The following is a 26,301-nucleotide window of genomic DNA, read 5'->3' on the forward strand; positions in this document are numbered from 1 at the left end:
GGACTGTTGCGCAGATGAAAGGAGAAAAACCATGCAAAAGGCTGGAGATAGGCTGACCAGTTTTACCTTTTATGAGTTCTATAGGGCCTGCCATGCTGTTAACTGTAATCTATTAATAATGCAAATTTCCTGTTGGTCATCCAAAAATTCCAGTCCTAGTTCTTATAACTTCCTATTACCTAAAACAGATAAAGCTTTTTCACTTTTCTTCTCTTTGCAATCCATCTTCCCATCTTTCTTGTTTCTTGCCTTGTGCTTTGTCTGTAAATGGCGTATGCTTTGAACTTAGGATCTTACTATAAAGCATCATCCAGCACTAGATAAATACAGGCAGAAGAAAATAATACATGTGGGCTGCTTCGCAAGACTTCTGAACTGCCAGTAGGCTAAGTAGGTGATTCCAAACAAAAGCAGAGCTTTCTTCAAGTTAAATGTTGCTTCAGACATAAAACAGTGTTCTTTTCTAAGAATTGTGATAAACTCAGGGGATAAGCAGATCACAAAAGGCTCCACAACACATTCCCCTGGTGAATATTTTGGCAAATTCTTTCCACTCTGACTCAGAAGAAACAGATATGCTCCAGAAAATGCCAATGGCTCTACCCATTAAATAGGAGATAGGCACATTCCAAGAGGTGCCTCCTCCAAATAGTTCTGCATTACCTTTGTTTGCATTTGTTCGGAGGCATCACAATAAGCAGGAATGAGACATAAAAATTGTAATTTGCATAGAGCTTTTGAGTATTCGGACACTTTCATTTGTCTCCTCTCACTTTCATTTTGGAAGGAGCATCGTTACCCTCATTTTACAAAAGAGAGCAGAAGCTCCGAGTGGTTATTAAACAACTGGTCCAGAGCCACTGGGTTTGTGGTTTGTGATGAGCTGGGCTGGGATTTAGCTGGGAAAGCGCACGATGTGCGGCTGCAACTACGGTGCATAAAAGAACCCTGAGCTCCACGAGGAAATGACACAGGCTTGCCGGGATTCTGCCAAATGTGGAAGTTCTTCAACCACAGCTCACTCGAAGCACACATGGAGTTTATCTATAAACATATTTTTCATTATTAATCAACGACTCGGTTTTGTTGGCATCATTATTCCAACAGAATCACACACGAATAGCCTTTGCTGCAAGGTTGAGTTTCACAGAGCTATCCTAAGAAGGGTCTTTCTGGAAAACAGATTCCAGGCTTCCCTCAATTCATTGGCCACATTCTTCTTTTCTGAACGCCTACGGGGTCGTCACCTGTGTCAATTCTCTCTACTTCCTTCAACTACGAGGTGTAAAATCTGTTAGTCCTTCCCTTGTCAACGCACAGTCCTCCGAGACCACTTTTGATGCATAAACATTTAAGGTTGTTATGTCCTCTGGATGAATTAACCTTTTGTTGTATGAAATGTCCCTTTTTACCCATGGTTATATTCTTTGAGATCTACTTCGTCTAATATGGATACAGGCACTCTAGCTTTCTTCTGATTAGTGTTAGCACAGTATACTTTTCTGTCCTCTTTGCCATGTGTCTTCGTATTTGAAATGCAGACAGTATATAGTTGGTCTTACTTTTAACTAGAGTGTTTAGACTATTTACCTTTAATGTGGCTATGGGCAGGAATGGGTTTAACATACCATTTTGCTATTTATCCCACTTGTTCTTTGCTCCCATTTTCTCTTTTTCTGCCTTCTTTTAGACTGAGTATTTGGATTAACTGAGTATGTGTTTATTCCATTTTAATTCCCTTGTTGGCTCACTAGCCAAAACTCTCTGTTGTGTTATTTTAGTGGCCGCTTTAGGATTTCAGCATTCATCTTTAACTTACTGGTCTAGCTCCCAGTGATATTGGCCCACTTCACGGGAGGCATGAGAGCTTCACCGCAGTGCACTTCCTGCCGGCCAGCCCCTGTGCAACTCTTGTCATACTTTTTATTTCTGTGTGTGTTATGAACCCCACGTTCCTTATTACTTTTGCATAAGCGGCAATTATCTTTAAAAGAGACTTAAATAGTAAGAAAAAAAGCCCTGTATATTTACCCATGTAATTACCGCCTCTAGTGCTCTTCCAATATCACTTTTAACTTAAATTGTGCCGCTTTTGCAAGATTTGCAACTTTACTTTGCAACTGTGTTGCTGGACACTTGACCCAAAAACACATGGGCAAGGTGGGCAGGAACAGATACAGCAGCAAATAGGGAGAAATTTTTGAGTGGAAGCTGATTTTATAGATGATCTATTAGTTAAGACAGTTACATCACAGCTACTTGTATAACCTCAAAACTGCAGGGACTTGAACAATGAACGCTGGAATTATAAGACTGTCTTACGATGTTGTAGCTGATCATCACCCCTGTTAACCAACATTTAGCCAAAGGGAACTGACGCAACAATACATTCAACAGAGGTTTGCTAAGCCCCTGCTTTGGGCCAGCCACTGTTCTAGGCACCGGGGAAGCTACAGCAAACAAGATAAAATAAAGCAAGAAAGTCACTGAGTGCATGGAGCGAACATTCTCGCGGCATCTACCAAGCATCTTGTTTGGGGGCAAATAGAGCGGGTATGTCCCCTATTCTCACAAAACCCACATTTGAGTGAAACAAACACACAGCAGGTAAGACAAAGTGCAATGGGAAAATGGATAGGCTTAACTTTTTGTCACGTCATCACATTATTTTAATATGCCCAAGGAAGGGGCAGCTCATTTTTCCAGACATTTCCAGTTGACCTGGGTGCACAGGACGTTACATGACATTAAGGAATACATAGTCGATGCCTGTCACAGCCAAACATATTCACTTGTCAAGTAGGTGGTAATTTTTTAAAGATCTGATATAAATTCATTTGAAAGGCCAAGTTTTATATTGCAGAAACAGCAATGATAGGGATTTGGCTCTTGATATTGTGTGGACTTTTGAAGTGGCAGGATTGTGTCCTTTTTCTCCCATATTCCGTGTCGGTGAATTCAGAACATCACTGATGATGTGGCTGATGAAAGTGGCTGACTGTCAATAAGGGTTTGCCGAATGTTTGTCTTGGGTTTTAATGAGGGACATTTGGTTCTAAGAAAACAGAAATCTATGGAAACTTGCTTAAATACCAAAGGGAAACCAACTGGACAGGAACGGGGCTAGTTCATGGAACGCAAGGGCAAGAAGGAGAGCTGGAGGACTGTAAGGAATCCGAACCAGGGACCAGGAAGACATGCAGAAGCAGGGCAGTGTATGTCTTGTGTGTACACCACAGATCTTGCCTCCACTTCCCTCTGCAACTGTTTCATTCTTTCCTTTCTCCCCACAAGCCGGCTTTTGCTCCTCCCCACTCTGTGGGGTCTTCTATTCCAAGCACGTAACTAAGACCAAAAGTGTGAGCCCCAAATGGCTCATCCCAGTCCAAGAAATAGTTGCCGCCAGGACAACGGTCCCCACCCCCGTCCAACCAACTGACTCACATACTATGAACATGCTCACCCCACAGGGGCTAAGAAGGATCAGCGGAGTGAGGAGATACCCCAAAAAGTGCCGACTACGTTTATCCTGCAAATTAGGCCACGGTAAAACAAAAGGTCTTAGCAAATGTAAACGGAGGTTCTGCCTAGTTCCTCAGTAGTGACTTAAAAAGCAGGTCATTGCTATCATTCCCTGAATGAGGCATAATCCCTAAGAGCCAGAGTTTACAACCCCATTTCCCCCACACTGGGAAAACTAAAAGGAGAGCAGGTGTCTTTCTTTCTCCCTGACGAGACCTCAATAGCTGGATAAAAGATGTTTAACTCTGATCTAGTGCTGAGCTCACAGCAATATGGCTTCATTCATGAGAAATATGAAAAAGGTGCAGACAAAAGAACAAGGGTCTCTCAAAAAATCTGGAAAGCACAACGAGTGAGGGCCACCAGCCCAATCAAGGAGACAGGAGTGGGGCTTGGCAGTCCCACCTGCTCGATGGGCTCAGCACCCTCCACTCTGACAAGCAGCAGCAGGGCTGAAGGAACTCCGCGTTCACCCTAGACTAGGAACAGTCGTTAACAATGACATGAGTAACGATGGCCAGTCTTCTGAGGAGACATAAAGCCTGCTCAGCAGCTGTGGATGGGCACCCATGCCAGTTTGCAACATGCCCCTCCCACCTCCCAGAGGAGGCCAGCCAGAGTGTGGTAATGAAACTGCACATAGTGGAAATGGGATCTAAATGAGTTTAAACTGATTTATGTTAGCTTTTGTAAAGATTACTCGATATCGGGAAAGTGCTACCACTGTGAAATAATGTCGACAATCCTTAAGACCTCTGCCTAATGGTACTTGCACAGAATATTTATATTCCTCGTCATGGGAACAAGGACCATAATGGATACCATTTTTGTTTTATTAGGGATGCATATTTAAATTAATCTGCTATTTGCCTAAACAATTAGCTGCTTCTGTTTGTGTGCACAAAGCCAAAATTGCAATTAGGCTTCCATCAAAAAGATAAGTCCCAACTAAAACTGTCCCGGTGGAGTCGTAAGAGCTCAGGGCAGAACTTTCCAAAATTACTTTTTAGCATAATGGTAATTATGTTAATTGCTTGAAAGGTAAATAACTGCTGAACTGGTTTTGGGGGGAAAAAAAACAAATACCACACACAATTGGCACTGCCCCTCCCCTTTGATCTTTTTCACACACCATAAAATTTAAAACAGGTTAACAGTTTCAAAAGTCACAGACTGGTCACCTCTTGAACCAGAGTGTCTTGTGGTCTTTAGTACTTCCTTGATTAGAGCTTATTTTAGCCATGAGCTCCCATCCTCATGAGCTTGCACAGTAAACACCTGAGGCTTGGGTCAGCTTCTTCCCACAGCAGTCCCCCCTTATCTGTGGGGGATACGTTCCGAGACCCCCCAGGAGATGTCGGACCACGGATAGTTCCAAACCCACCATGTACTATGTTTTTCCTTTACATACATACCTCTAATAAAGTTTAATTTATTTAAAAGAAAAAAAAAGCACAGTAAAAGATCAATGATACTAAAATAGAACAATTGTAACAATGTGCTGTGACAAGTTATGTGAATGTGGTCTCTCTCTCAACACATCTTCCTGTACTAAACTCACCCCTCTTCCTGCGATGGTGTGAGATGGTAACACGCCTATGTGAGGAGATGCAGTGAGGTTAGGGTGTTGTGATGGAGCATTAGGCTACTCTTGCCCTGCTGACACATCAGAAGGAGAACCACCTGCTTTCAGACCACTGTGGACTGTGGATAACTGAAGCTGCCCAAGGTGAAATCGTGGATAAGGGGGCACTGTTGTAGGCAAGCAGGCAGGATCGCTTACCTGCCATTCCCAGACAGTGAATGAAACTACAAAAACAGCTGGTAACTTCAATTTCCACCACAAAAACCCTTGCCTATAAATAAACAGGAGTCAAAAGAAATTCCTCAACAAGAGAAAAAGCATTTTAACAAAGATTTAAGATCCACCCATTGCATTCACTAAATGTGTACTTCCTCATTCATTAAGTCCATATGCCATCACTGTGAAAGCAGGGCCAGAGATGTAAAGGTGGCTGCAGGTCTGAAAGGACAAAACAACTTTTGCTTTTATAGATGAGGCAGCTGGGGGGGGGGGGGGCGACGGTTAATATCAGTGCAAACAAGGGTCACCATGAGGAGCTAAATTACAGAAGGTCTTGAAAAAGGAAAAGCATCTACCGTGCATATCCATCCTCAATACTGCAGCTGAGCACAACCTTAAAGCTGAACTCTGCTGCTTACGGAGAAAAACAATAAATGTGAAGCATTCTGGAAGCTGTACTTTAGACTGACAAGAGCATCCGAATGGGCTCCTGGACCAATAAAGTGACTGGTTAGGAAGAAGTGAACCAGCGACCAGACAGATCACCGAAGTGCTGAGTCAAGAAGCAAGCAAGCTCAATGTGTTTAGTAGTCTCAAGGCCAAAGCAGAAGAAAAATGTTTTAAAAATAACAAATAAAGAGACAGTAAATTGAAAAGGAGTCAAATAACATACTGTAAGATGAGGACAATGTGACTAAATAGAAGAATTTACAGTTAACAAACTCAAAAGAAAAACAGATTCATGGGGAAGCATCTGGACCAGCTCTTGTACAAGGCAAAGTGCCAAGAAGGCAGAGAATGTGAAAGAGACATCACTGTGCATGCAGCCACTAACTCCAGCCAATTTTTCCCTACAATAGAATTGGGCACCATAAACATAATATAGACTATATCTTGGAAGAGTCTATCAGACACTGGTAGTAGGTGATGCCCCTAGAGAAGAGACTGTGGTACTGGGGGACTTAGGGGCAGGTGGTGGTAGGTAGAGAAACACTTACTCTTTACTACACATCCTTTGGTACAATTTGAATTTTTTCTACATGTAATACTGTATCAAAAATTGTATTATAATTTGTATATACATCTTTATAGATATTAATATGATTAGTGACAAGTTTGGGGTTTTTTTTTTTTTACTTTTTCCAATCACAATCCACATAACTTTGTAATACTTAACTCTGATATACAAATTCTACTGCTGACTCAATGATGGGTTAAGATGAATTAAACTCCAAAGGAGTCCATAACATCGCCACCACTTCTCTGTCCAGACAGGTGCCTAAGAGCCCAGCACAGGGTCTAGGCCAAGAGAGGTATTTGGTAAGTCTTAGCTTCCTTGTTCTTTTTCTCTTCTTTGTAAGAATGCTATTTGTTACTAAAAGGAAAATATGTCTATCTTCAAAAATAGTTCCACTTACATGTTGAGTGATATAACTACATAATATTTAGAAATGGGTAATTAATACTGATGACTACTGAAGCTGAGGATGGGTATATGGGGATTGATCACACTGTTCTCTCCAATTTTGTGTATTTTGAATTTTCCATAATAAAAGAATTTTTAAAAATAATTTGAAAAGCCATCACTAACAGGAGTAGAGATGCAGAACTTGTGTTTCACAAATGTTTTCAGTAGCTACACTGCAAACTAAGTGCATTCTCACAACAGATTTACAATGAAAACTCCAGCGATGACATTTTGCAACTTTTGGAAATCCCATTCCAAATCCTCAAAATATTCTGAAATCATACTATCAATTAATTCCCTTTCAATAAAAGTATTAAATGGCTCAAATGGAAAGTAGGAAAAAACATACGTAAAGATTTAGATCATGGCACAACCACAGTCAGCTTTGAGTTATGCCAAATGAGAAAGAGAAGAGGGAACAGCAGATGATCTCACATCTCACTTAGGTGTCAAATCTGAATGCAATTCTCCCCACATGTGGATGGGTTCTGCCAGGAGGGTCCTAATGTTTAAGCTGGGGCTCTCCCTTTTCCTTCTGTGTTCCCTGGGGTGGGGGATTACAACAGCCCAATACAGGTTTCTCCTTTGAACTCTGGACCCACAGATCCACCTGCCTTTAAAACTAGTGGCCTTCAGGGGCGCCTGGGTGGCACAGCGGGTAAGCGTCTGCCTTCGGCTCAGGGTGTGATCCTGGCGTTATGGGATCGAGCCCCACATCAGGCTCCTCTGCTATGAGCCTGCTTCTTCCTCTCCCACTCCCCCTGCTTGTGTTCCCTCTCTCGCTGGCTGTCTCTATCTCTGTCAAATAAATAAATAAATAAAAATCTTATAAAAAACAAACAAACAAACACTAGTGGCCTTCAGACTTTGTTTACCCCCTAAAGTTACTTTAGCAAACCAGATCTCCCTTTCATATCTTTTAAAAACTTTTTTTATTTCAATTATTTAACATATAGTGTACTATTAATTTCAGAGGTAGAGGTCAGTGATTCATCAGCCTTCTATAACACTCAGTGCTCATTACATCTCATGCCCTCTGTAGTGTCCATCACCCAGTTACCCTATCCCCTCCCCTCCAGCAATCCTCACTTTGTTTCCTAGGATTAAGAGTTCCATGGTTTGCCTCCCTTTCTGATTTCATCATTTTTCACTCCCTTCCCTTATGCTCCTCTGGTTTCTTAACTTCCACATGCGTGAAATCGTATGTCCTTTTCACATCTTATACATAAAACTGACAAAACTTGTTTATCATAAGTTTTAAGTAGTGACCAAAAAAACTAATTTCTGGCATATTGCTAAATATTGACATTTTAAAATAAAATGGCTACATCATTCTTTAAAAAGTATTCTTTGGAAATGAAGTACCATTTCATACCATCATGCATTAAAGGGGGAGGGAAGAGCCCAAAGATAAATAGCAAGATACAGAAATAAAGTGTGTTGAGAATCTCTAATTGTATAACCACCACCAGAAGAACAAGGACCCTAATGTCATCTAATTCAGTTTTCCCAATTCAGCCAAACAGAAAAGGGACAGGCACATTTTTTTCTGAATAATTATTTAACATATAAAAACATGGCATTAAATCACTAGGAAAAAAATAATCTAATCTTGTTTAATCTAACATTTTAAACATTTTGAAATATTTCAGACTTATAAAAAAGCCCTACAAATTACTTTTACAAAAGCGTTACAGTATACCCTTCACCCAGCTTCCTTATATGTTAATGTATTACATAAGCACAGTAGCATGACAAAAGTCAGGAAATTAACATTGACACAAGGTATTTAATCTACAGACCTTATTCCCATTTCACCAAATGGCCCACCAACATCTTCTTCCTGGTCCAGAATCTAATCCAGAATTCCATGTTGCATATAATTGTCATGTCTCCTTCCTCTCATCGGAGACCATTCCTCAGTCTATCTTGTCCTTCCTGCCCCTGCCCCTCGAAAAGTACTGACCATGTATCTTGTAGAAGATCTCTCAGTTGTCTGATGTTTAGTCATGTTTAAGATCAGGTTATACATTTTTGGCAAGAATAGCACAGAAGTAACATTGTGCCTTTTCAGTGTATCAGGAGGTACATGATGTCAATTTCTCATTACTGGTAATGGTAACTTTCACTGCTTAGTTTAGGTGGTATAGTCAGGTTTCTCCATTATAAAGTTACTATTTTTCTCTTGTGGAGAAATAATTTGAAACTATGCAAATATCCTCTTTCTCATCCTACTAATTTTAGCATCCATGGATGATTCTTGCCTGCAACAATTATTGTGGTGCTTGCCAAATGAATTTCTATTTTCATCACCCTTGTCCACATACAAATTCATTAACTGAAATGCTACTGTAAGGAAGAGCTGTCTCTTCTCCCTTATTCAATTATTTATTTACATCAGCATGGTCTTGTAAATATTTACTTCTTTATTCTATAGGTTATAATCCATTACTATCCTATTTTGTTGCTCAAATTGTCCCTGATTTTGCTGTTGGGAAGGAACTCCAGTTTGGTTCCACTGTCCTATAAATAGAACCTCCCCCTTTCCTCTGCTATCCATTTTTTTCTTTTTTTTAACATCCTTACTTCCTGGCCCCACAAGATGTTTCAGACTCATCCTGTATTTGCCTCCCCTAGCACTGGTTCCTTTTACTGAAGAATTAATGATATTTAGAAACCAAGATATGGGCACTAGCTATATTTAATGTTACCAGGGTAGCATAAAATACACTTCCAGCTCTTAGGAATTAGAATAAGCTAGTCCAGGTCTTTGCATCAAAGGTCATATGCTCTTAAAAATATGCAGAAAATCCTGCTATAGCCTTGGAATGAAGGGTGGGGGAAAGCTGCTTATCCAGGAATTTCTTTTTGTAATACTGCACGATCCTGGGTTTTAAGTCCTATAAGGGAGCAGAGTTAAAAGCAAGGAAGGGGGAACAATTCAAGAGTCCACAGAGCTTCTATATTTGGCCATGCCTACTGCCACCATGATCCCATGTATACAATATCCACTACCACTATGACCCCATACTATAATATCCATTTTTGGATCTCTTTGAAAATAGGTCCAGATTTCTTCATGAAGAATTATTTTAGAATTAAAAATATAGGAAAACCTTCAATCACTAAATGTATTCCAGTAGCCATGGAGCCACCAGAGGAATTCTCTGTTCTTGATGATCATCCACTCAAATACAAACATGGGCAGGAAAGCACTCTTATCCTTCTACCCTAATACATCTCAGAGACCCTGTCCTTTCCTGATGAGCAAAACCCAACAAAACTTTGCAAGAGTAGCACCAACTACATTGTAGAAGATATTAAAATAATACTTTCTGGTCTTTAAAAAAAATGTTTTATTGGGGTATAAGCTACACACAAACTCTACTTAAGTGCACAATCTGATGGGAAGAGACCAATCTATATAGTCCCGTAACCACCACAGTCATAACAGAGTATTTCCATCACAGCTTTATAGGCAATCACCTTCCCTTGGTCGCAGCTCCTGGCAACTACTCACTTGCTTTCTGTCCTAGTTTTGCTTCCTCTAGAACTCCACATAAACAGAATTATATAGCATACGCTCTTTTGTGTCTGGCTTCTTCTACTCAGCATTAATACTACTGAGATTTGTCTATATTGTTGCATAGGTCTGTAGCCAGTTTACTGCTATTGATGTGTAATGTCCCATTGTATGGATGTACCACAACTATATTCATTTACCAATGAATACATATCTAGGTTGCTTCCAGTTTGGAGTGATCATGAATAAAATTCTATAAATATTCAAGTTTTTGTATGAACACAGGTTTTCATTCTCTTGGATAATATATGAGTGGGAGTGATTGGGTCACCTGGTGAGTTTGTGCTTTATAAGAAACTGCCAACCTGTTTTCCAGTGTGGCTGCACCATTTTGCATTCCCACCAGCAAGGAATGAAAGTACTGACTTCTCCACAGTCTCACCTTCACTCTGCATTATCAGTCTTTTTAAGCTAGTGTGGTGGGTGTAACCGTATATTTCATAATGGTTTTAATTTACCTTTCCCTAATGACTAATGATGCTAAGCAACCTTCCATGTGTTTACTCAACATTTAATAGGTCTTCTCTGGTGAAGGGTCTATTCAAACCTTTAGCCACTTTTAATTGGTTGTCAATTTATGTTTGAATTATGAATGTTCTTTATATATTCTAGATACAAGTCATAGATCAGATATGTGTTTTGCTAATATTTTCTGCCAGTCTATGGCTTGCTTTTTCATTTTCTTAGTATCTTCCATGATCAAAGGTTTTTACCTTTGATGAAATCTAACATTTTTCTTTTATAATTTGTGTTTTCTATGTCCTAAGAAATCTTTGTCCAACCCAAGGTCACAAAGATTTTGTTTTGTTTTTGTCTAGAAGGTTTTTTTTTTTTTAAGATTTTATTTATTTATGTGACAGAGAGCCAGCCAGCGAGAGAGGGAACACAGCAGGGGGAGTGGGAGAGGAAGAAGCAGGCTCCTAGCGGAGGAGCCCGATGTGGGACTCGATCCCAGATCACCGGGATCACGCCCTGAGCCTAAGGCAGACGCTTAACGACTGCGCTACCCAGGCGCCCCTTGTCTAGAAGTTTTATACTTAAGTCTATAATCCATTTGAGTTAACCTGTAGATGGCATGAAGAGTAGAGGTTCATAGGCAGGAACGAAAAATATAGATATCTGTTTCAACACCATTTGTTGAAAAGATGATCATTTCTCCATTGAATGGCCTTGGCACTTTTATAAAAAAATCAGTGGGTGGATTTTTCTAGACTTTATTCTCTTCCATTGGTCTATCCTCAGGCCAGTATCACAGTTTTGACGACTACAGTTTCACAGTAAATCTTGAAGTTGGGTAGGTAACTGTACCAACTTTGTAATTCTTTTTCAAAATCATTCTTCACTATTCTTGGTCCTATGCATTTTCTTTTAGATTTTAGATTATAACTTCTTTTAGATTTTAAATTTTAGGGTCAGCTTATCAATTTCCACAAAAGAAAAAAAAAAGAAAAAGAAAGAAAGAAAAAGCCTGTAGGGATTGACTGGGTTTGGATTGAATCTCTAGGTCAATGAGGGGATAGCTGACATCTCAACAGCATTCAATCTTCCAATCCACAAATATAACTCTCCATTTATTTGGGCTTTAATTTCTCTCAGTATTTTATAGTTTTCAGCACATAGGTCTTACACATATTTTGCTGAGTATTCGCTGAATTAATCACCAATTATATTTTTCCAACTGTTTGTTGCTAACTTGAAGAAATACAATTGTTTCTTACATACGGACCTCATACACAGTAACACTGCTAAAGATACTTTTTAGTTCTAGTAACATTTTTGTTGATGGTTTAGGATTTCATGCATAGACAATTTATCCACAATTATACTTTTTCCTTTCTTATCTGTATGCCTTTTTTCTTGCATTAGTGCACTAAGGAGGCCTTCCAGTACAATGCTTAAAATAACAGTAGTAAAAGTGGACATCCTTGCCTTGCTTTCAATTTTGAGAAAGCATGGTCTTTTACCATTACATATGAAGTTAGCTGTAGGTTTTTCATAGAAAGGTTCCTTTTTATATTAATCAGCTAAGAGTTTTTAATCATCAATACAAATTGGTTTTTGTCAATTTTTATTTTTGTTTCATTGAGTTAACCATCAGGTTTTTCTTTTATAGTTTATAGTCTGTTAATATGATGAATTGATTTCCAAATGTTAAACTAACCTTGAATTCCTTGGATGAATCCTAAGTGGCTATTATTTACTATCTTTTTAACATCTTAGAGGATTGAGTTTTACAGTATTTTGTTAAGCTAATTTACATCTATGTTCCTATGGAATACTGATCTATAGTTTCCTTGTTTTCATACACTAGGCATTCTTTTTTCTTCTTTATCTGGTTTTGGTATGAGGGTAATGCTGGTCTCATTAGTTGAGTTGAAAAATGTTCCCTCCTAGCCTATTTTATGGAAGTATACAGAATTAGTATTTCCTTAAATGCTTGGTAGAATTCACCAGTAAAGCCATTGGGCTTGTAGGTTTCCTTGAGGGAAAATTCTACATTGCAAATTCCATTTCTTTAATGGAAACAGAGCCATTCAAGTTTTCTAGTTCTTAGGTGAATTTTGGTGATGTGTATCTTTCAAAAAAAAATCAATTTATCTACTTCACCTAAGAGGCCAAATTTACTAGGACAAACTTGTTCATAATTTTTCACTGTAGTCTTCTTCACATCCATAGGATCTATAATGATGTCCCCTCTGTTGCATTCCTGACATTTTTTTCCCTAATCACTCTAGTACTTGTCACCTTGATTTTTTTTTTAAAGGAATGAGTTTTGATTTTCCTGTATTTTTTCTCAATTTCAGTGATTCCTGTTCTTTATTATTGTATTTCTCCTTAATTTGCTCTTTTTCTATTTAAGGTGAAAAGGTATATCATTGATTTGAGACTTTTTCTCTTTTATAAGTGTTTATTGCTTTAAATTTCCCTCGAAGCACTGCCTTAGCTACATTCTATACATTGTGATATATGATTTTTCATTTTCATTCAGTTCAAAATATTTCCAGATTTCTTAACTTATGGGTTATTCCTAAGTGTGTTAATTTCCAAATATTTGGAGATTTCACAGAGCTGTTATTTTTAATTTCATGGTTGTTGGAAAATGTACTTTCAGTGAACATATTTTGCAGGATTTCAATCCTCTTAAATTTACTGAAATTAATTTTATGGCTCAGAACATACTCCATCTTGGTCAACATTCTGAGTTTACTTGAAAAGAATGTGTATTTTGTAGTTGTGTGGAAAGTTCTAGAAACGTCAACTAGGTAAAGTTGGCTGACAATGTTGTTCAATCTTACACAACCGTACCAATTACTTAGACCAATTATGGGGGGAAAAAAGGGCCTGAAATTTCCACTATAATTATGAATTTGTCTATTTCCCCTTTCACTTATCAGGTTTTTTTTTTTTTTTTTAAGAATTTATTTATTTTAGAGAGGGAGACCGTGTGAGCAGGGGGAGAGGCAGCAGGGGAGAGGGAATCTCAAGCAGACTCCCCACTGAGCATGGAGCCCTGAGGTCATGACCTGAGCCGAAATCAAGAATTGGACGCTTAACCGACTGAGCTACCCAGGCATCTCTGAAGTTGTATTAGATGCATATTTAGGATTACTATGCCCATTTGATAAACTGACCACTTTATCATTATTAAAGTCCCTTTTTATCCTTAACATTCCTTGTTCTAAAATTTTATCTGAATATAGCCACTCCAGCTTTCATTTGTTTTATGTTTGCATTGTATAACTTCCCATCCTTTTACTTTTAACCCTATTCGTATATTCATATTTAAAATGGCCTTTGGGGAGCCTGGGTGGCTCTGTTAAGCCTCCAACTCTTGGTTTTTGCCTCAGGTCATGATCTCAGGGTTCTGGGATCGAACCCCATATCAGACTCTGAGCTCAGCGTGGAATCTTCTGGAGATTTTCTCCCTCTGCTCCTCCCCGATTGCAAGCTCTCGCTCACTCTCTAAAATAAATAAAATCTTTAAAAAGAATTAAAATGGTTTTAGTATTAATTTTATGCACTAAGTGTCTGTGTCTCCCCCCAAAATTCACAGGTTGAAACTTTAACCTGTGATGCTGTTTGGAGATGGGATCTTTGGGAGGTAATTAGGGTTAGATTAAGTCTTGAGTGGGGGCCCTGAGGATGGGATCAGTGGCCTTATAAGAGAGGTCTTTCCATTCTGGTTGGTGGGAATACAAACTATTCCTAACCCTGTGTGAGCTTCAGAAATTGTTCTGCCTTCTCCTTTTGGGTGGTTCTTTCCCTGGTCTCAGGTATTTCTTCTCACACTTCAGCAAATCAGTACTCAAAGACGGCGGGGTCCCTTTAGGTCTGTAGAGTTCTCTGTGTAGCTCCCTCCTCCTCGATACTCTGGCCCATAAATTCTTTCCACCTTGGCTTCCCTAACCTCTTGTGTCTCCTCAACATGAGGTCCAGGCTCTGCTCAGGTTCCCTTTCCCTGTACTGGGTTGTTTCCAGGTGGTAAGCTGGTGTAATTGTAGGATTCATCTTGTTTGAAAAACAGATAGCCCAAGACTCTGATCCCTTACAGAAGAAGATTAATGTCTGAAAACCATTATTTAATATATTCTGTCAGGTTTTCCAGTTGTTTAAGGCAGAAGGATAAATCTAGTCCCTGTTATTTCATCTTAATCAGAAACAAAAGTTTTAACTTATTTTGAAACAATTTGAAATTACAGAAAAGTTGCAAGAACTTCTATATACCCATTATTCAGATCCACTGCCAATTGTCCCAGTAATGTCCTTTATAGCAAAAGAACCCAATCCAGGATGATACATGGCATTCAGCTGTCTTATGTCCTTCACCCTGCAATAGTTCCTTAATTTTTTTTTTTTTTTAACACCTTCATGAGTTTGACAACTGGCCAAATCTGGGACAATCTGAGCAGCAAACTAATGACAGTAACAAAGGTGCATACTTACAGTAGAATGTCACCTAACAGATATAGAAGGAACGATGGAATTAGAAAATCACTAATTGGCAGTTATAATGGTAATAATTGAGTCAAAAAAAATCAATTCATGCTAAAACTAGCAGATGAGAAGAAGGGGATTTTACATCTCAATTTCCCTACAGAGCACTAATTAATTACAGAGTGAGGGGAAAAAAGTAACTTTGTAGTCAAGAAGCCTGGCAGATGCCAAATTAATAAAGTGGTCAAATTTAACATCAGTAATGGGACAAATTGACATCCTGTGCTACGTAATAGAATGCACTGAGACGAACACAGAATTGCTTCTGTTATAGTCCAGCCAAAAATGCATAACCCAGTTGAATCATGAGAAACTATCAGAAAACCCAAATTGAAGGCCATCCCACAAAGACTAGCCTGACCTCTTTAAAGCTACCTTCAAGGTAGCTTCTGTATTCTTTTGACATGTCACCATTATTCCTTAAGCACTTTCGTATTTCCTTGTACAGTAAGATGTTCCAGTACTATTTTGTTCTTTCCCTACCCCCACCCTGGAGTCAGCCTCTTTGCCAAGGAGCCCTGATTCCTCTTAGTGGAGATTGGTATTTTTAAGATCTGAGCACTAGGTATGCTCACTGCTACTGGACTATTGCTGCTTTTCTACACCTTCACAGCAAATGAGGCTAGGACATACATGAACATATTTCCATACAAACACATAGATATCTCTATTTACTCATCTATATTGAAAACCAGGAATTCCACACCAACACCTCCCATTCCAATGCAGCCCCACAGGATTCATCTGGATATCTCTTTTCCATACCTGTAACTCCCTTCTCCAATAGTGAGAAAACTGGTTTTCATTATCCTTAATATACTTTACCTGCTCAATCTCCCTGGATGTTGCCAACCTCCCACAACCCGCCAGGCCACTGTTCCACTCAGACTCCCTCCCCCACCTGTCCTGTGCCCCACGGGGCTGCCTTTCTACTCCACTGTAGCTTGCCTAATGACTTTTTGACTGAAATGGCAGACAGGCAGGCACATCTTGCTTTTAAAACAAATACGTTCCACAAATATATTTACTTCTGCTTTAGCACAGCCCTAGTGCTTAGTATAGAATAAATGCTATAATCAAAATTCCAAGTATTAAAAGGGAAATTAAATTCTTATACTTAAAATTTGATTTATCAGCCTCAAAAAAAATTCATGTGTGGATTTCATTAGGTACATTTAAGAACATGAACAATTTATTTCTCTAACCCCCAACAAAGATACCCTGTGCTATTTATTGTTCCTTTCCATTTTTAACTTCAACTCTAATAACACAGGACAGCTACTTTGAATTTATGCATCATACTGTGTATTAAAAATCAGTTTTCAGTAAAACCACCCCAGTAAACAAGATTAACACCAAATCTCATACTACAAATTTAATGTGCCACTTTCCGCATGAGAAAAATAATTTCATTTTCACTAGTAACTTCAAAAATTTGTAGTTATCGTAGAAATTGATCGAGAACTTCCCTCCCCAGTGTTTCTTAAATCTGAGAGCTCCCAGACCTCTATAAAAAGTCATCTGTGGACCCCTCAGCATGAAAAACAATCACAAGACATGTAGGTAATCACTTGGTGCCAACAGCCTGTGAACAGAAAATGCAAATTCAAATACTGAGATCATGCAGCATGGTTTAATTACAAGGTCAAAGGATCCAGGTTTTTTTTTTTTTTAGATTATTATAAAAATACAGATTAAAAAAAAAAACAAAACAAGAAGTTTCCTAGAGATCTCACAGCTCCTGCTCAAGATTTTCTCTCTAGACTCCCATATGAGGAACACTGCCCTAATACTTACAATGCATATTTAGTCCAAAGCATACATAAGCAAGTGTGAAATAGAATTTCAAACTCTTCTCACTGAAAAATGGAAAAACTTTGTTTTTATTCAAAAACTTCCTCCATCACATAAGCATAATCCCGATGGTTTGTCTATGAAACACAGTCTAGCACTCTAGACCATGCCAAATGGCAGTCAACTTTAAAGTTCAATTCCTCAAATCCTTCAATACCAAAAGAACCATCTCTGTTCGGAAGTCTGTATTTCAGTGTTTATTATTTTTATTTTTTTTTTTAAAGATTTTATTTATTTATTCGACAGAGGGAGACAGCCAGCGAGAGAGGGAACACAAGCAGGGGGAGTGGGAGAGGAAGAAGCAGGCTCATAGCGGAAGAGCCTGATGTGGGACTCGATCCCGTAACACCGGGATCACGCCCTGAGCCGAAGGCAGACGCTTAACCGCTGTGCCACCCAAGCGCCCCTGTATTTCAGTGTTTAATTCCACTCTGCGTACCTTTAAGAGGTGAGCGTTCCTACTGTTCACTGTTCATGTTATAAAAGTAGCCTATCTTTTACAAGGACTATACCTGGTATTTTGGGGTTATCAGAAAGTTGTTTCATTTTGTTTTGTCAAATGCCTAAGTCCCCTAGACCTAAGGATAGGCAAAGGTTTCAAGCAAAAACTGGTTGTTGAAACTTTTAAGAGAACAATGACCAGAAGCAGGCCTTGGCAAAGGGGGAAAAAAAATCATCTCTACAACCCACACCCAGTTGTCTTAGCAATCTCCCAAGCAATGCTTCAGCATGCTAATGCTTCACTTCTAAAACTTCTATCTTGATTGGGGGCTGGGGAATATTGTTTATTGTATAGTATTACATTCAAAGGTTATGTCATTACATTCCAATGTCACCATCATATAAAGAGACATAAGCAAAACTATCAAAGAACTGATTTTTTTTAATTAAACATAAAATTATAAATAAAGTTTTAAAAGCACATACTCTTCATCACAGCTGTCTAACAAAAACATGGTCCTACTGTTCTCTGCTAAAAAGCAGCCTGGAGAGACCCACTCCCATCCATTGTTGCTACGCCAGTAAATGAGAAATCATAGCTGCTCGGGCCCAGGGCGGGCACAGCCCCGGACAATGGAGCATGTGTGCGTTCAGACAATTGCACTGGGAGTGCAGAAGTGGATAAGCCACTTTGCCCTGCTTGATGGCAGCACATAAAGACGACTGTTGGCTATCCTATCTCGGCTTCCGCATGCTAATATGCACTGGGTCTGGTCTCTCTTCTCCACTTGGGGGGACAAACGAGAACTTCTTTGCACCTAAGAACTGTGTAATCTCATTTCTCACCAAACAGTGAGTTTTCAAGACAAACTCTGTGAACGGGGAGTGGGTTTCGAGTACACCGCCTTCCCTAATGCTGTGGCTCGGGGCCAGAGGCAGGCAAGCATGGAGCAGATGGAGTCCTGGCAAGGTCTCCACTGTCCCTGCATTAGCAGCATCTGCTCATTACTCAGAACCTTCGCCTGCTTTATCTAATGCTCCAGGAAAAGCATTTTGATTTGATTCATTTCGGTATGGTAACGTGCAACACAATTAGTGGTAAAATCAAACTGGAGGACGGCCAGTGCTGACAATCGGAAACAAGGCAGAAGAAATATGAGGCCAGTGGGTCGGAATTCAAAAAATCACAACTGTGGATCACCTTGCCAAATCTCAACACCCCAGGTGGGTGTACAGAGTTCCTACAGGGCAAGGAGGCGAAAAAGGCTGTAGGGATGACTTAGACTTTCTCCCACGGAGGCTTCCATCTCCCCTCTGGAGCGGACTCCTTCTGCGGAGGATGCGTGTGTAGGCCATCGACAGGGCCCCAGTGACTACAGAGCTTCCCTTTGGCACAGCCAGGAAGCTGAAGTTCATTAACTCATTTTATCATCTTATTCTTCTCTTCTGTCGGGCACAGTCACAAATTTTATACAGCAGACCCCACAAGGTACATTTCCTTTTTGCCATGCTTTGCCTAAGAAGTGCCTGTTCGCTACTCCTGAAAAGGAGCAATAGAAAAATATGCGTTTGATGGTTTCAATCTGTCTTTGCCTCAGAAGTAGCTACTCATGAATATGTTGGTATAAATATCACAGCGTCAATCTGTTAAAATGAAGGGAGACCAAAGACATTGCCACCTGAGCTCTGGGAGAAAAAGGAAAAGTTGTTGGGTATCCCAGAAATAGTAAAGCCCCAATCAGACTGGTAAAACAAGCTCAGAGTGAGAAGAGAAGTAAAAATGCAAGAGTTCTCACCAAAGACACAATCCTAATACCAAAATGAATTTCAGACCAAAGATTCAACATAAACGATGTAAGTACTATGGATTTTAACCTTATCTCAGAGTAGGGGAGATTCCCCCTGAGCATGCCATGGAACCCAGAAAGACAACACCAACGTGATGGTATAAACATAAGCAACTAGACAGAGCGTAACATCCAGAAACAGAGCTGAGTACTAAGAGAATCTCACATCTAAAAACCAATAAGGGCAGCACCTTGAACCAGTGAGGTAGGGAGTTATGGGCTCTCTAATATGAGATGCTGGAAAAAATATTCTCAGATTCATATTTTATACTGTCACAGGATAAACTCTATATTGGTCAAGATTCAAGTGTGAAAAATAGGCCATAGCTTATTAGAAGAAAGAAGTACAAGTAGCAGGTACAAATATGAAAAAAATTCGTAGGCTAAGAGAAATGTAAACTGAAACAACATTTGGATACCAGTTCTAATCTATCAAATTGACAAATACCTAGAAGTCTGAAACACACTTTGCTGGCAAATCTGTGAGGAAATGGGCATACCTAAATACCTTGCTGGTGAGAGGGCAAAATTGTATAACCCCATCTGCATTTACCCTTTGATTCATAACTTTTATAGGAAACTACCGCTCCTGTACTCACATGAAATGTCTTATAGGTAAGGTTTTTTGCTATGCTGTAATAGCAAGAGGTCTGAAACAACATAACAATGCCTCAATAAGGGGGTGTGTAAATGAACCACAGTCCTTGTACTGTGCAGGTATGGGGGGGGGGGGACAAAAAGGAGGCTGTTTTTCTATATACAAACATGGACAAGCTTTCAAGACAGATCATTAAGTGAAAAAAGCCAATGTGTGGAATAATATAAAGTAACATGCTATCTTTCATTTAAGAAAAAGAGGGGGAGAATACGAATATTCATATTTGCAATATATAAATACTGGAAGGATAGACAGAACTAAAACATACAGTTGCTTTAGAACGGAGTGGACAAAAGTGGGTAAAAGTGAGACTTCTCAGGGCGCCTGGGAGGCTCAGTCCGTTAAGCACCTGCCTTTGGCTCAAGTCATAATCCCAGGGTCCTGGGATTGAGCCACGCATCAGGCTCCCTGCTCAGTGGGGAGCCTGCTTCTCCCTCGAGACTTCTCAATGTGTAACTGTTTCTATTGGTTTGATCTTACATCCCTAAAAATGTAGTACTTAGTCAAAAACATTATATTACAAAATAAAACCCACTCAGTTATGGATTAAAAAATTAAAATTATACACACCTACAACTACTACCTAGAAAAACAAACCATAAACAAAGTTCATTGAAGAGTAACTGACCAACCGAAAAAACAGTAAGATAGGTATGGCAAGGACTATTTCCCTTTCCAACCAGAAAAGGTAACCCAGAGAAAAATGAGGACAGGAACAAGGAATTTTCAGAGAAATAGGAAAAAAAAAAAAAAAAAAAAGACCATGGAAAGGTGCTCACGTATCCATATAAAGAAAGGCTAACGAAAACAATAGTGAAATACCATTTCTACCCATCAGACCAGCCTGAGGAAGCCACCACTCTCATATATGGTGGTGCAACCATTCACTGGTAGAACCTTTGTGGATGGCAATTTGGTAATATTTATCAAAACATAAAGCGTGTGTAGCCTCCAACCCGGTAATTACTAGTAATTTACCCCATAGCTATACTTGCACGAGTCCATCATGGTATTTGAGGATATTGCTCGCGGCACTGTTTTTAATAACAAAAATGAGCCGTCCAAGTGTGCGTCATTAAGGGCTCTAGTAAATTATAAATACAGCCACATCATGCCATAGTACTCAGGCTGAAAGAGAGTAAGGTTTACCTATAAGTGCCAATACGGAAAGATACCAAGATGTGTCACTGTGTTAAAAATAAAAACAAAGGGCAAGGTGCAGAGAAGTACATAGCATAGGACCCATGTATAAGACCTGCAAGGGGAGGGACAGAGGCAGGAGGCAAGGGAGGAGCGCTTCAGCTTCTTTTTGGATATATTTTCTTTAACATTTTATGGGGTTTTCTTGGGTTTGGGTTTTTTTTTTTTTTTTTTTTTTTTTGCTCTGCTTGAATGTTAACTATAATTTTTTTAAAATCAAGTTTTAGAAATACTTTTTGGCCATTATTTACCAGGTATTTGCCAAAGAAAGTAGTTTCTCTTCCCCATCTACAGGGTTTCCTGATGTTTCTGTGCAGCAAGAGGGATGAGGGGGACAAACACACTTCTGACCAATGATGGGAAACTGGTGGCACACTAGCCCCTGTCCTCAAGCTGTGTTTTCAAGCTCCCAAGACAGGAGACACGAGGGTGCCAATCAATCGGGTGCCCATCTCTGCAGGTGTGTTTAGTAGCACATAAAGCGTGCACTCCAACCCCGGAGCGGCCTGGGACAGTCACACTCCTGGATTCACTACTGGACTCACAACTCAGCCTCAAGCAAATCACCTAGCTGGTCTTTCTGGGCCCCAGTTTCCCCCATCTGAAGAAGAATGTGCACATAGGCATGTGTGTGGCAGAGGGAGGCTAGGAGAGGATGCTAAAACTGTAGGATTCTAATTGTACTACAACCTTTGTATACTCGGTTTTTAGAAAAACTCAATGGCAATTTGGAAAGTAGCAAACACACTCAAGCCGATCTTATGTTATCTACCCAGCAGCTCAACAAACAGTAAATACTGTATACCTCAAAAAGAGCTTAGCTAAATTTCTAGAGGCTGAAAAGAAAATCTACCAATGGGATCTACTAATGTCAAACTAAAAGAACAGAGTTCATGTTGTTAAAGGAATATATTGAAAATATTAAGATTTCAGCCCTATTTTTTTTTAAGTGACATATAGATATAAAATTCCCCCTTAGCTACTTTACTACAGCTTTGTCCCTCTGAGCCAACCATGGACCCTGTGGTTGTTCCACTGACCCTGAAGATGTGCAAAAGTGCCATGACATGAAGACTGAGATTCCAAAATATTTCACGGTCCAACTCAGGCAAGTGGGGAAACAAAGCTTTTAGAGATTCCAACGTCACAACATAATGAAAGTTAGGGGCATAGGATATCATGGCCATCAAAATTACTATTCCTATTAGGTAAATATAATATTCGATTTTCCTCACCTAGTAAATCCATGGCTGCTCATACACAAAAAGAATTCTATCACTCCCAGAGAGACAACACATCACCATAAATTATTTTGTATGGTATGTAAGCACCGGGAAAAGGTAGGCACAGACTTTTATTTTTCTATTTCCATATTTGTCAACAGATTATCTGTCTATCCCGTTTTCCCCGTTCCCTTTGGACTGAGCAGAGACTAAAGGAAAAGTAGGCCAAGTATATTTAATATTTTATACCAAACAAGCTATTTGCTTAAGATGGCTTGGCCAGCCTCGTGTCTGGCACTGACACCCAGCCCGCCAGTTCCAGTAGGAATTAAACACCAGTCTTACTGGGTGCTGTGCTCCATTGCTTACTAATGCATGGAGGGGTTATTGGCCAACTTCTTCATATAAAGGCAAGAGTGAGTGTATGTGTGTGAACATGTGTGTGTGCCCACGTGTATGTATGGAGGGATTACAGGGGGGAGCCGGCCACAGCTGCTTAATTTTTGTAAAGCTTTTTTTTTCCTTAATAGGGAGGAGGGTTGCGGTTACTTACCATCCTCATAAGCCGCTACCGCCAGCGAGCTGTTTATCCTCACAAAGGAGACATATGGCTGCATTCCAGGCTCATCCTCCTCATACTCTGATTCCAGGAAAGGGGCTGTGTAGTCCCAGGTGCGGGTGTCCCACACCCTCACGTCCCCTGATGTATATCTGGAAAAGAAGGGCACACTTGGTTCCAAACGGGGACTAGAGAGCAGGGCCACAGTAGAGAAAATGGGGAGAGCCTTAAAACAAGGGAGAAATAAGATTTGGTCAGTGGGGAACCACTCCTGTAATGCTGTTTCGATGAGTAATTCCAACAGGAGAAAATGTCACTTAGATGACAGAAGGCTGTGAACATGGTTCATGCTCTCACACGGCACGACGATGACAATTCAAATGAGAACGCTATACTACAACCCTGGATATCAAGATCTCCCTTAGGCTATCATAATCCATCTACTACCTTGCGTTCTCCCAGCAAAGGGATCACTAGCAGAAATCTATAGAAGCCACAGTATTTACACACATACACCAAAGACAGAGAGAGAAATGCTAAGGACTAATGGTCTTACAGGCATGAGCTTTCTAATGCCTCATCCATGCATCAGATTGACTGATTAAAGTCCCTAAAGACTAATTGATTTGCTGAAACAATTAAATCTTGCCTTTAGCAGCCAGACAATGCTGCCTTCTCATGAAAAGCTCTTGCCGAAATGTATGACACTGCCCGGTTTTGCCCACTTAGAAAATAGGAGCACTCCTCTCTCCTATTACTACTGCCACTCCAACAAATGACTCTCTCCATCAAAGCCAAGGCAGGGCCAGAGCCTGCTCAGACGTGAGGCCCCTCAGACACGAGGATAATGGAATGACCAGATGACGAGGTGCTGTGCTGCCTGCCATCGAGGTATTTATGCTAAGTTCCTTACATCTGCTACAGAGGGTTTGGTTCAACACGTAAATCAACTGACCGTGCGGAGGCATGTTAGAAATGCTTTAAGAGTCTAACGATGTACCACACAAACACAAAGATAGGCGCCCAGTTTTAAGCAGACTCACAGTCTTGAGGCCCTGGCCATAGTTCCTTCAGGATTTCTTGGACCCCACATTAAAACTATAAAGACTCAGGTATATCTCAGAGATGATCTTAACTACTGAAATCTATCACATGATACATCTATGAAGTAGTTACAGATCAACTTCTCATGTCACATTTCTTAAAGAAACTAAGGGGGGGGCACCTGGGTGGCTCAGTCAGTTAAGCATCTGCCTTTGGCTCAGGTCCTGAACCCAGGGTCCTGGGATTGAGCCCCGCATTGGTTCCCGGCTCAGCGGAGAGCCTGCTTCTCCCTTTGCCCCTCCCCCTGTTCATGCATGTGCTCTCTCAAATAAATAAAATCTTTAAAATATATATATATCTAGAAAAAACTAAGAACATTCTGATAAAGGAGTGAGTGCTTCATTTACTGAATGCAGCAGTACCTCCCTCAAATTGTTGACAGTAAATATATACATTATGTGATTCAAAGGTGATTCTGTCTCACGAATTCCCTCGGTCGGAGAATTCAGCTGGCCCCTGCAGGACAGTGCCTGGAGAGTGCGCGTGTGGTGTGAAGAGCCAGTAGGAGAGACGTGCTTTCTAAAATTGGACTGGAGGAACTCTGCATGACCACTGATCTCCCAGTAAATAGGAACGCTCACTCCACGAGTGTTTTTCAGCCTGGCGATGCACAAACAAGGGTAGATATTGATATCACCATAGCCAAAGCACGGCCGCTGGCTCCTAGGTCCTCCGGGCAGCATTCCAGATCACCCTTCTTAATGAGGAACCCCATACAAGAACACACACCACTACGCCAAATCTACCGGGCTCACCTTGACACCCCAGAAAACAACTCCGGCATTCCCTGGAGTAAGGCCACTTGCTCAGCTATACAGACACTGAACAGAGATAACATGCTTGAATGTCTAGACTGTGCATGATTAGATTCTTAAGTTCTATGTGAAAGGGAAGAGCCATTTCAGAAAAGAAAGGTGAGAGGGATGGGGACGCCATCAGAAATGCAGAGACGGCGAGTGAAAGGAAGACACATAAAGCGAATGTGGGGGTGTGAGAACTGCAGGACCTGGAAACGTATTTCCTCTGATGAGCGGCATCGCGGCCGCGCACGCTCTCGCAGGGCCCTTTCTGCGCCCCATCAGGGGCCCCACGGCCAGCAGAGGGGTAGAGAGGAGAGCATTTCAGGGCCCGAAGCTCCAGCCCCAAAGCCCCTTCACACAGCTCCGAGGCAGGACAACAAAACCAGAAGCTGACGAACTGCCGGGCCACACGCGCAGGGAGATACACGCCGCGCTCGCTCTCACCCCTGGCAGGGCTCCCACAGAGAAGGGCGCTCTACCAACGTCTACCGGGTCCTCGCGCGGCTTTCCCTCCACAAAAAAATGTTGTCCCATTCACCCGGAGACGCCGCATGTCTAGAATTAAACCCATGCTCCCCTCGAAAGGCTTCAGTTTACCACAAACAAGCCCATTGCGGAATTCCTGCCTTTCCTCAGCGACCGCATCAGTCCCAGTCCCTGGTGCAAAACCAAGTGGCTCCCCCGCATGCCCCCAGCCCCACCCACACTGCCCTCTGCGTTCCCTTCCCCAGGGATGCGGCCCTGGTCCAAACCCCTCAGCGCCTCAGGGCCCCATCACCCTGCATAAGCCAAGCCCTCAAAAGTACTGAAGACACAATCATTCTCCCTTCCTCCCTTCCCCTTCACACTGGACCATGTACCCCTGTGATCTAGCCTACGTGACAGCAGCCTAGACTCCTCTCACAGCAAGTGTGTGTGTGTGTGTGTGTGTGTGTGTGTGTGTGTGTGTATCTGTCCAGCTCCCCCAAGAACCTATAAGCTTCTAAGGTCAGGGGCTGGGTCTTGCTCACAGCTATGGGCCCAACAACTAGAAGAGTCAGACTAGAATAGCACTTGACACTTAGAAAGCCCTCTAGCTACTCAGGCCTTAACATCTTATTGACGACATTTTAATTACTGGGCCTAGCACAGAGATCCTTCCACAAACTAGCTTCGATCCCTCTTCCCAATCTCATTTTCTGCTCTTCCTTAGCATGAATCAGCCTCCGGCAAGTCTGCCATTCCTGGCTTCCATATACTCTTG

The 26,301-nt window shown here is 40.8% G+C and overlaps 1 protein-coding gene across 1 annotated transcript in view; it reads right to left on the reverse strand.

Moving 5' to 3' along the window:
- Window positions 1–26,301, reverse strand: part of FBXW8 (F-box and WD repeat domain containing 8) — a 116,395-nt gene that overhangs the window by 44,747 nt on the left and 45,347 nt on the right. The window contains exon 5 of the mRNA XM_045776032.2: window positions 23,149–23,306. Coding sequence (XP_045631988.1) covers window positions 23,149–23,306 — 158 coding nt within the window. The remainder of the gene's footprint in view (window positions 1–23,148; window positions 23,307–26,301) is intronic.

This window comes from Ursus americanus, chromosome 30, assembly GCF_024610735.1.
Source record: "Ursus americanus isolate L20-20 chromosome 30, mUrsAme1.1.p, whole genome shotgun sequence".
Taxonomy (NCBI): Eukaryota; Metazoa; Chordata; class Mammalia; order Carnivora; family Ursidae; genus Ursus; species Ursus americanus.